We start from the raw sequence: 12,416 nt of genomic DNA, 5'->3' as shown, positions 1-12,416 counted from the left end.
AGAAAGCTACTGCATATTAACGGTGTAGTGAATACAAAAAAACTCAAAGACATACAACCTGGACCATGATCTTGGTACAGGTAAATACCCGAATTACACTGGGTATGTGCCTCACCCCACCCGGCAACTGCTCAGGTATAGGAGGCACCGCTCTCTCCGTCGGTACCTCTCGCGGTGTATGAGCCCTCCCCTTCTCGCTCAGAGTGGTTACACTATTGTTGCTAAACATTCTTTGGACTCTCAGTTCTTCTACTGTGTATACATGTGCTGGATTAGGGATTGAGAACTGTTTGAGTCGCTAAACTACATCCCTTGGACCCCCACTCTTTTTTAGAAACATTACGGTTTGCCATATTTATTCCTTCGTAAGGACCTTATGATGTCTATTTTTAAGAGACTACAAGATTTGCAGAGGAAAATATAGCAGGCGACATCCACTGCCCAGTCTGTCCCGTAATATTGATTTTTCAGACTCCTGTTAACGCAGAGAAACTCTGTAGGTACATTTTCAGTGATCAATTCACCAGCAAATAAAAGGAGACCTTGGACATGTATAGCACAGCCGCATAAAAGCAGTCCTCGCTTAGCTCTGTGAAACAAACAGCTGCACGTCTCTCGTGTAATTTCTGCTTTATTTTCTATATTAAGTCTGCGAAAGTAACAGGTACTATATCGATGTAAATAAAATAACACACTCAATAAGTAGTCATGCTGCAATTTGATTCTCGATGTTCCAGGTGATTCAAAGACAATCATGTAAATTACATTGCACTTTGCAAAAATAGAAAAAATACATTCAGAAATAGTATAAAAGTTAAATGTAAAAAAGATGGCGCAGCTTGAAAAATAACTACATTTCTAGGTAATGCTGTTGTGTGCTTTCAGCCATTCCATAATGGATTGATTTTGATAGTGAAAGAAATTACGTTCAGTTCCACAGGTCGAAAGCCACACGCAGACAGGGTCTCCTGACAAACACCCCCTCTCTGTGAACGATTTCCCTGGGGCTAGACTGCTGACCGCTGTGCCACGTTGGACTCTTGATGGTAGCCTGAAGGGAACACAATTCGCTCACTAACATTTGCTTGGGTTACTTGAGCGAAATGTCGTTCAAAGAGCCTTGCTGGAGCAGGCCGACCCCAAGAGAGGACGCACCCAGATCTACCGAGAGAACATGTCATCAAAAATGCATTTGAAGCAAAAGGGCTTGTCCTCATCTGCTGCGTCTTTTACCCCAATCCATACTAGAAACTTGTTTAGCAAATTCGTGAACCAGTTGCTCTTTTTATTCTTTCCTGGTTTGCCTTCTTTTGCAGTGTCTTGGCCCTCGTTGTCAGCTGGTGTTGGCCCGTTGTTGGTATCCTAAAGGATCAAACAGACAAAAAAAAGAAAATAGAAAACACACGAGGGGACATTAGTAACAGTGAGAATTTAGCATTTATGAATGAAAAAATAGCAGTCATCATTAATGTTCTACATTTTTGCAAGGATAGGAAAAATGTACAAGTGGGGCATGGCACCTAGGGTAACTTTTGCACATACAATATCAATTTGTATGGGTAATGATGAGTCATGTATGTTGCTATAGTGGTTTATTTGTACCGGTGGTTGAGGGTGGTGGGCACTGGCAGGGTCTGAACATCAGGCACAGAGCAAGGGAGAAAGAAGAAGGAAGGCAAAGATGGAAAACATTGACATATGTAGAACGCCAGAAGACAAACAACCTAGAGGGGTGAAACAGACAAGAGTAGTGTGCTGGAATGAAAAAGGCATGAGGTGGAATCAAGATGAGGCATCTGTGGTATGCAGCAATCCTGCTATTCGGCAGCACCAGCGGTGGGGGAAACCTGTGGCCACCTGCACCTTTCCTTTTTACAAATTAAGAACTTGATCCGAGGATTGGACTCTAGAGAATCGAGAACAAGGATATGGCGACACACAAATATCGTATCCACAATGTAGAGGGACAAAATGTCAACAGGTTAACAGGTTAATGCAGAAAAGCATATAGGGACGTATAGATTTATTTTTCTTAACTCTACAGCTATACCTTGAATAAAGAAAGATATGTATAATATATATATATTTTTTTTTTGTTTGTTTTTTCAAACTACATAGATGTGGAGTTAGGTATTGAATATCTAAACATAATTAACTTTCGAAATTCTGTCCCTAAAAATGTTGTCCTCAGTTTTGCATTCCATACTCAGGATGTACACCGTTCGAAGATATTATCGTCTGTGTACACACAGGATGGGGACTCTCCCTGACATTTCGCACCTATCACCAGGGACTCATGCTCCCCATGCTTACGTCAGATCAGTGGGAAACATACCGTTGATGGAGCGGTTTTACAGTTGACCTTTTTGTCTCCAGTGATGGTCGCGGTGCAGTCTTTTACAATCTGTCAGAGAGAAAAAGTGTTATATGCCTTCATGACATGTCGATACTCGTATGACTTTAATTTGCATTTTAAGAATCAACCCCCGTGAATGAGACCCCTTGTGATGCAAGCAGTTTAATTTTGTAGGCGAAGAGGCATACTGTATATTAATTTCAGAGTTTACGTCATATTCCTGGGGGTCTTCCCTCGTCTAACAGATTTCTCTCAGATGCGCATGGGCAATGGAACGAGGTTTTTGACTGAAGGTTGTCATTGCTAGGCCTGGGTAATTTTGTATTGTTTCGTAAAAAATGCAGAAGGAAAAAATTGCGGGTATTGCAACTCTGCATCCATGCTCCGTGTCAGTGTCTTGTGACAAGAAACTGACAAAACGATGGAACTGCATGCGAAAAGCCTGAACCAGATCAGCGTTTCTTCGTGTGTGAACACCTGCAACTTCACATACCACGAAACACTTCCATGAAACTCTCCTGCAAACCAGAAACATTTCACATGTTTTGCATTTCATCGGAATGTTTCACACAGCACCAAGAATATGCTTTCCTACGGTGCTATTCTTGCGGAAACAAGGACTAGTTTTAGTAGCTTAAGGTCATTTAGGTTTATTCTCTCGCAAACCCATGCAGCTGTCACATTCATCCAGAGATGTGTTTAGTGTAGTGGCTAGATCTTAGGTCGAGCCTAGACAGTGCTTGCGCTGTCTGGAAGATTTGTAGTATGTACTTTGTGGGCTCTGGAGATCAGCCCGAGGACTTGCCTGCTTCCGCTTAGGGGCATTTTTTCTGTTCAACTGCCTCTATTTAACTCTCTCAATAGAAAACGACCAGTAAAGGTCAGTAAAATACCACAATTGCTTTCTGCTTGTTCAACTGCCTCTATTTAACTGTCTTGATAGAAAGCGACCAGTAGAGGTCAGTAAAATATCACGTTTGCTTTCTGCTTAGGGACTTTCTTTTTTTATTTTTCTGGCAACTTCCTCTATTTAATTTTCTTGATAGAAAACGACCAGCAGAGGTCAGTAAAATACCCGAATCACTTTAGGATTCCAAGCCATAGAAACTTGTCTTCCACAAGCACCCGTAGATAATATTTTTTTCAAATCTTGTATTTTCAGTGATATGACCACAGAAGGCCCTGATTTCAAAATAAAAACAGAGCTTTGGACTATACCATTTCCCGCTGAAAGATAATATTTATCTCCATTTGTTCCCATACCTGGCATGTTCTGCAGTTTGGTGCTTACTTTCCCTCCATGTTAAAGAACAGTAGAGGTTTCAGCACCCAAGCTAATGTACTGCATAGCTAAATATATATAAGTTCCTAAAGGCAAGACCAATTGCATTGCAAATGCGTGTTCTTTTTTATGTTAATCCAAAAATCAGGGGCCGGGTCAAACAAACTGCACCTGGTAATTTTGTACAGGTTCCTGCCAGACCCGCAGTAGTTTTTGTAACAATTTTAAGAGCAAATTTACATTTTCTGCTTTTCAGTCGATGCAGATGTTGATTCAGTGTTGGTGCAAAATTGCTAAGAACTAGTGCAGAACTGACTGCCTTTGCTGCACTATCCGTGATCTGTCCCGGGCCGTAATCAAGGACAAAGGATGCAATTTTGGGCAAAGTCTTATCCCAAACCTGATAAAATGGTGACTGGTTGAAAGAGGCCAATACGAGTATGGACCAGTATAAAACGCACAATTGCCAATGCACCAGCAGGATTTACTGTAGATCAACAAACGCACAATGCATGAGACTCAGTCATGAGTTAGGTCGATATTGTGAGGTGTCATCTGCAGCTGGTAGCCTTGTCCCTAGTGAGTCAAAGTCACCCAGCCCACTCTACAACTTTATTGGTCAGTTGTGTCTGTGAGTGCCTCTCTGACTGCACTCTGACCTAAGTCACACCACACCCTTCACAATAGCCAAACATTAAAATCAGACCTGTTTTCTATCACGATTGAAAGTTCTCGAGTGATAGGGAAATGTATTTATGTGACAGGGGGCAAATGACCGATTCAGCGTGGTCATTGGTATAGCTTAGTGTCATATATTTGCTGGCAGATTTACAAGCCCCTTGCGCTGCCAGTACGTCACTTTTTGTGACGGACAGGCAGCGCATTTCTCTGCCCCATATTTACAAGGACAGGAAAAGCCACCCTGCGAGGCTTTTCCTGTCCTTGTAAATACGACCCCTTTACCCGCAGCACTTTGTGTGAAAGGGGCGTTCCATGGGTGTTGCTGTGGGTGTTCCGACGCAACACCCATGGAACCAGACACATTTCCAGATTTACGAGGAATCGTAAACCTGGAAATGCGTCAGTATGCTACTCCACCTTAGGGAGGCACAACGAGGAGAAATGTTTTCATTTCTCCTCGTTTTTTTCCTTTGTCAATGCATGCTGAATTCTATAGCATGTATTGAAAGAGGAAAATGCCTGTAGTGATTGTTTTCGTGCAGGAAGGTGCCCCTTCCTGCACAGAAAAAATCTTCCTATGACGCAGGCATCCTTGCACCATGGTGCAAGGGTGCCAGTGCTGGTGCATGACAGCTGTTTTTGCGCCAGCACAGGGGAGAGCACAGGAATGCGGCATATCATTGTAAATATGTAACATTCCTGTGCTCTGAAAGTTCCGCAGCGTGGCACAGCCAAAGGGCTTGCGGTGCCCCTGTGTGTGCAGTGGTTCCACCAAGCAAATTTTTCCTGCCAGTATTTAAGTCTAGGCCACTAAAAACCCCGAAAAATGAACTAATGAAGGTGTTTTTTCCCCTTTGAAATATAAATTTGCAAGAGGAAGCTGCAGGAAAAAATCAATTCAATTTTTAACTTTATAAACTATTTCTAAATTATTTTTAAAACAAATGTTATTAAATATCATGGTGCATGCAACAAAAAACTGTTTCACGTAGGAATTGCTGTCCCTTCCACATCTCAAAAGAGAAACACGTGGGCAGTAATTTTGTCCGCGAAAAGCGTCAACCCTGTTCACGAAAGCCTTCTTTAACAGCTGACTGACTCTGCTCCGGCTGCTCTGAGCGTTTACAGGCGCCGCCTATTGTGAAATCGAGAAATCGGCCCACTAATGAGTACAATGGGAGACACGTGACATCCTCCTGTCAAGGTGACAGCATTAGCTAGGCCAGGGTGGAGATCCAGAACACTGTGAGATACCTGCCCTACATGAGGAAAAACCCACAGAGGATACACCTATCATTAACTGCTCTTTAGTCTTCACTTTAGTCCATTTTGAAATATAATGTATACAAATTTAATTCACTAATCATTTTCTGCACCCTAAATTAATCTTAGTTGCTCAAAAAGTGACATCTGTGTCCACAAATAGCAACTGCTGATTCATGGACTCAGGACCTACAGATATTTACCAGAGCAGCTTCGGCTCTTAGACCTTCTCTCTGAGAGCCATTTTTTATTGTCACATGTGAGTCCCCTGACTATGCTGAGTTTAAAGATGTATTAAGGGGGCATACAACCTCATGCTTGGTCTATTCATCTTTTCAGGCCTGGCTTGACAACGCAGCTGTCTATATAATTTATAGTTACCAATTCTTCAAACTGTACAGAGACAGGTTCCACCCAGATTATGTAATTCTTTCACACTTCATGCTGTTTGGTATAGGATCATGCCTTTAATGGAGTGATGGTGTGGTAAAGCACGAGAGGCTATTTTAAATCTCAAAAGTATACTCAATCGTCACACGTTACATTTTTATCTTATAGATACATTGTGTAAAGTAATCAATTGCTTATGTTTTGTTTTTTCAATCATGCAGACTTTTCAATAATATTTCAATCGTGATTCTAAATGGAGCCAGTCCGTTTGGCTTTGCCAGTGCTTGTTCTTCTTATGTTCCTTTATCCCTGAAGAAAGATTCATGCACGGTTCTTCTGTATTCATACTTTTTAATTTTAACAAATATTTAATATTTTACAGAATCCATAAAATCTTAAACAGAAACAAAGCTATTAAATTGTTTCAATGCAACATCAACAAAATACACACAATTCAGCAGTGGAGCATTCACTATTTAGAAAGTTCAGAAGATGGAAAAGTAACAATTCTGCGAACAGTGGATAGCAAAGTTACTTTCTTCATCATTGCACGAATACTCTACATCTCATAGACCCCACATAATATGATAAACGTACTTACTCCTTTCTTGACTTACTTCTGACAATAATGCAGGATGTGTAGACTCAGGCAATTCCCTTACAGCCAATAAAGACATTGATCAAGGTAAGTGGCTTCCACTTAACGATTAACTACAGAAAATACAAGGTTCAGAGGTCCTCCTAACACCACGAACCATCGAATCAACACTGTATTTGGGTGTGAAAATCAAGTCTGACTTCGCCAAGAAATGTTGGAAGTAAATACCTCAAATCTCCGGGTGTGGGCTGTCCAGGGTGCTGAAGCGATGGTGTCAGAGTTTTAACTGGAATGAAAAAACTAGGGGGTCTCCAAAGGGGCGTGGCTGATGTAATTAGGTGCATGGCTTAAAAAAAATTAAGCTAAACATATATGCTTTGCATAGTGTGCTGATGAGACACTAAAAGAACGAGTCCCTTTGAAGTAAGATCAAAGGAAGTGAAGGGTGGTTTTGCTGCAGAGGTAAGATTTTTTTTTACCCTGGGGATGAGGGCAAAAAGGGAGATCCTGAAAGGGACCCGTCTCAGCACTTGCTTTTTAGAACTTCCGGACCTGAGCACGTACAGGACCCGGCCCACTTAAAGCCCTGGATAGTGCCACCTAGAGACAACGAGAGTCTGCAATATGGCATATTAGAACATTGGAATGTTGGTAGCTCCATTGAAAACGATGGAGTGCTCCGGGCTTATAATGGCTGGTATAAGCCCGGAGCTCCAACATTCCAATGTTTCTTTGTTCACAGCTCTGGCTGTGAACAAAGGCTTCAGGGAGCCAGAGGGGATTTCAATCCCCTCGCGCTCCCTGAAGGCTTTGTTTTATTTGTTAGAACATTCTGCCCTCTAGTGGCAGAATGTCCTAATAGCCTTATAGCCCTTCGTAGCAGGGCTATACCGGCAATTAAAGTCCCGCTGCTTTGTTAAAGTCCCTCGCCTTCGGCTCGGGCCTTTAACGCTGCAACGGGCCTTTAATAGCCGGTATAGCCCGCTACGGCGGGCTATAAGGCTATAATATTCTAGCACTTAAATGACGCACACTTACAAAAAAAAGTTCTTTGTCTCCATTGTCTAGTGCCTGATTAGAGTAAATTGAGATGGTGGCAGTTTCTTTCCTCGTTATTGACATAATAGATGAGTACAAAAGTATTATTAGAATATTGGAATGTTGGGAGCTCGATTTAAGATAATGTAATGGCTCAGGGCAAATAATGGCTGATACAAGCCTTCTGTGCCGGTATAGCCCTCTGTAGTAGGCTACATGGCTATAGTACAAAGTAGCAGTTTTTTGGCACAGTTTTTCTTGATTATGTTGCTTATCCAATGCCCTGCAGGCAGACCCCCCAGGATATTGTGATTTCACAATTTGCAAAAAAATTGTGAAACTGCACTTTTCTAAAAATCCTGTGATTTGTTTTTACAAAAGCGCCAGCAAAATTTGGATTAAAAAAATGAAAATGGGGTTTACCTTCTATTTACTGGCTCTGCGTTGCCAGTGAGCCAGTAAAGGAAGGGTGAGTAACAGGCTAACCAGGCTAGCCGGCAGCAAAGGTGTTAATTTCCGCTGTTGCCTGCCTTTGAAATGCACAGAGCCCCCTCCTGTACAATTAGTGTGCAGTCCACCTCACAGGTTTTAGTGTGCCCCCTGTGGACTCTGCAGGCCCTTGAAAGGAACTTCTGCTCCCCACCCTCTACTGCACTCTTCTCCTTTGGCCCTCTTTGCCTCCTATTAACCCCAAACCTCCTCCCATGTCTCCTCTTTTTGTGAAATATTTTATACGCCACGCCAGACCGCGCCATCCTGCACATAGCAAGCAATGTAGGGTGTCTAATGTCAGAAAGAGCAGGTTTGACATGTAATCTGCTCTCTATAACATCAAACACCCTCCAGTTCTAAGCGCTGTGCTGCTGTAGACTGTGCAAGGTTACAGATTGAGGCTAACACAGTCTCCAGCAATTTTAGTAGCAGGCACATTTTTTTCCACCAGAAAAATACTGTAAGTCTTGAGGTTTTGGGGTGCGGAGCTTGATTTTTTTGGCTCTAAAAGTAACCCTGGGCGGTGAACTCAGCTCCGCTCGCGGAGTTTTCGGAGTTTTCTGCACTCCGTGTTACCCCGAGATCGCGGAGTTCTGAAAAACTCCGCTTCGCGTTGCGTAGCGTAGTATTTTCCTAGCTCACGTTCGTCAACATCAAGTTGGTGACCGCGAGCGAGGAAAATCAACCTTCTGGCGAGATTTTTCCTCGTTCGCTATCGCCAACATCAAGATGGCGAGCGTGGAAAATCAACATCCCAGCGAGATTTCTCAACGCGGGGGGGGGGTCAGGTTTCTCATTGCAAGTGGTCGCGTATGCTCGCGACAGCTCGTGTGAGAAGCTGCTCGTTCGCGTTGAGAAAGCTGCCGCTCGAGTAAAAATCTACTCGAGCGGCAGAAAAGGAAAGCAGGGGCTGCTTGCACTGTGCATGGTGCCGTTCGCAATGATTGCACAGTGCGGGCAAGCATCGGGCACTGTGCAATCACAGCGAACTGCATTTTTCTATCGTACTCCTCCGCTCACGTAGCTCTGCGTAGTGCGTCGGAGGTTTTTTTTGCACTTCGAGTAGTGCCGCATAGTGCAACTCCACGAACTACGCCCAGGGTTATATAAAAGCCTGTGAGGGGGAGGGGTCTGAGTAGGTTACTTGTCAACTATCTCCTGGCATGACTCAAGGAAGCAGTTCAGGTCCCCTGCTTCACCATCACCTAAATTTAAACAACGAAACTTTATTTCAAATTTGTGAACAATACTGTGATGCACTGTGAGCTGAAATGCCATCGTAAACTTGGATCCTGGGGAACCTGGCACTGATTTAAAAATGATGCATAAAATGTTTAACTATGTTTACGGAGATCTGTGACTTTTTCACTGTCCAGGTTTTCTTACTTGTGACTAATGCAGAATCTCATTATCAGATCTGAATGACTTTGAATTTTGTGCTTTTATAATGCTAAATAAATTGACCAAATACTTGTCTTGACTTAGTACCACAGGAATGCCCACCAAAACCTCAGTAAACAAGAAAGCACCCCGCCAACATCCGTGTCCCATTTTGAAATTACAGAACATGCATTTGGTCGGAGTGCTCTGGTGCGGGTGTGCTTGTGGTATATGGTGGGCTTTCCTCATTAAAGAAGCATCCACATTATGTAATACAGTGACCGGTATGCAAGAAGCCTCAGAAAAATCAATTCCATTTCAGAAAATTGAAATAAAGATAAAAAACTTTTTTAATAGCACCCAGTTCCAAGGAAGAGTTGGCAGTCATCTTTTTGCTACAAGAATCAGGAATTCACCGGATGCACTGACATGTCTCTAGAAAAGCATTGTACTAACACACAGATTTTTTTTAGGGCAAACAATCACTTACCCCGCCCTCTTTGAAGTCACAGTCTTGAGGACGTTTCTTAGATGCCTTGGAGCACACGGTCTCTGCGATTCTAAAGCTCAGCTGAGCAGAGTAGGTGGGTTGCTCCTGCAAGAACATTCACCTGTTATAGTGCTGGTGCTGCACAAAGTCATGCAAAGAACAACAAGTTATGAAAATAGGAGCTAAACTGGCCAGCAAGAGGCTATTATCCAGTAACTGAGTTGAAAAAGCAGCCATCCACACCCAAGCCATGGATCAACCAACGGTAAAACATTCAGCAAATTCATCACTTAGCACAACCAAGGGAAAAAACACCCACAGCTTCTTGGCTAGAATGTGGGGTCGCGGATAAACCAGCAAACCCACACAAATGAAGGGGGCATTTCCCTCCCTCCACAGGTGATCTTATCAGACCCCTTGCGACAGAAGTCTGGGCACCATACCCAAAAAATGCTGCTCTGATTCTAGAAACAGTGTGCCATTCAGACTAGGGGGTGTCCTGCCTGGAACTTTCACAATCTATGTAACATTACGGATCTTTACTGCATTGCCCCGACCTCTAAAGAATCTCTAAAACAACGCATGATCATAGTAATTCCGCACTAAATGAATACTTCTTATCTAATGCGGCTGTGTCTACTGTCTTGGTGTTGCCACATGTTCCATGGAGAAAGTATGAGATTTCCCAGCATGCACTTGGCTCTCTGACAATGCTTTAAACCAGGGTTCTCCAAAGTTGGTCCTGGATGGCTGGATCCATGCCAGATTTTTAGCATATCCCCATTTAGATAAATGTGTTATCTTGAAAATCTGGCATGGATCTGGCCCTCAAGGACCGACTTTGCACATCAGGGCACAGAAAATCAGATGTCAAGCATCCCACTGTTGAAACGGAAAAAAATGACATATAGGAGCATAGCCCCAAGGAATTCCATGGTAACAGCACCCGATCTTCAATTTCTGAGAGTATGGGTGGTCCCACCCCAGAAGGACTTAAGGTGACTCAAGGCTGTCACCAGAGCGCAGCAGCCCGGGCTGTCTGTCAGAGGCCTCGCTCTTTCCAGTTCCCTGCGCTGACACTGCTAGATGTATTTATGTATCACAGAATCCAGCAAGCCCAGCCTACCTTTAGGACATATTAGTGATGAAGCAGATAGTGTACCACCAGAAGGCGCCATATGCTCGGGCAACAGTCAAATGTATCCAACTGAATTGTTTTTATTCTGAACGACATGCTCCTGCTACGAGCGAATAATAGATACCAAACAAACGGCACTTTCAAAAACTCACAATATATAAATAAATACACAGGGCCCGATTCACAGAACTAACTTAAGACAAAATCCTAAACTTACTACCATTTTGGTATTCACAGAAGGTACTTACTCATTTTGGTATTCACAGAAGGCACTTACTCATTTCGGTATTCACAGAAGTTAGGAGTCCTAACTTTAGGACTCCTAAATGCCTTCTGTGAATACCGAAAGTCTTAAAATTTGGATTTTTCTCAGTTTAGTAGTAGTATAGTTAGGACTCCTAACTTTAGGACTCCTAAATGTCTTCTGTGAATACCGAAAGTCTTAAAATTAGGATTTTCCTCAATTTAGTAGTAGTAAAGTTAGGAGTCCTAACTTTAGGACTCCTAAATGCCTTCTGTGAATACCGAAAGCCTTAAAATTAGGATTTTTCTCAGTTTAGTAGTAGTAAAGTTAGGAGTCCTAACTTTAGGACTCCTAAACTGAGAAAAATCATAATTTTAAGACTTTCGGTATTCACAGAAGGCATTTAGGAGTCCTAAAGTTAGGACTCCTAACTTCTGTGAATACCGAAGTGAGTAAGTGTCTTCTGTGAATACCAAAATGAGTAAGTGCCTTCGGTGAATACAAAAATGGTAGTAAATTTAGGATTTTGTCTTAAGTTAGTTCTGTGAATCGGGCCCCCAGTGTGGGTACCTTTCCATTGTCCCTGTGGACGCCGCTCCAGATCTCTAATTTGATTCCACCATTCAAAATAAAGCTCTTCCACGAACATCAATTTGAGAACAATTGCAGTTACAGAAAAAGGTGCCACAGTGTGGACTCAAGTATGCATCAAGCAAAATGAAATGTGATCATGTAGAGGGAGAAGGGGAGGAATGAAGCAATCGTTGAAGTCTTTTGGGTTTTAAATCGAATCTCAGATAGACAATTCCACTCAATTCCACTCACAACAGAAATCAGTTTCATTCTTACCTTCGAGGGGTCCTCTGTGACGCGCCTGTAGACAGAGTCTGTGCTCTGTTGATGGTTGTAGATGTCAACAGCTACTGCAATGGCTTCATCCTGGACAGTCTGCCGCTGCAGAGGAATGGCATTGGCTGCAGTTGACACTACAAGGAGCAGCAAGGCTTTCCACCAGGTCTCCATTCTGTTGGTCCTCTACTCGTGCCCAAGATGGAAGCAAACTT

At 42.8% G+C, this 12,416-nt stretch overlaps 1 protein-coding gene across 1 annotated transcript; it reads right to left on the bottom strand.

Annotated features, from left to right (window-relative positions):
- Window positions 1-615: 615 nt before the first annotated feature.
- LOC146796227 (cathelicidin-5-like) lies at window positions 616-12,410 on the bottom strand. Its single transcript, XM_085628731.1, has 4 exons — window positions 12,202-12,410; window positions 9,971-10,075; window positions 2,336-2,404; window positions 616-1,362 (listed from the first exon to the last, which is right to left on the bottom strand). Exons 1-4 carry the CDS (start codon window positions 12,373-12,375, stop codon window positions 1,162-1,164), a joined length of 549 nt encoding a protein of 182 aa, XP_085484857.1. The 5' UTR covers window positions 12,376-12,410; the 3' UTR covers window positions 616-1,161.
- Between the last annotated feature and the right edge of the window lie 6 nt (window positions 12,411-12,416).

Source organism: Triturus cristatus, chromosome 10, assembly GCF_964204655.1.
Source record: "Triturus cristatus chromosome 10, aTriCri1.1, whole genome shotgun sequence".
In the NCBI taxonomy this organism is placed as follows: domain Eukaryota; kingdom Metazoa; phylum Chordata; class Amphibia; order Caudata; family Salamandridae; genus Triturus; species Triturus cristatus.
Note: the sequence above shows the minus strand (reverse complement) of the source record. Positions and strands in the feature narration are given on the sequence as shown.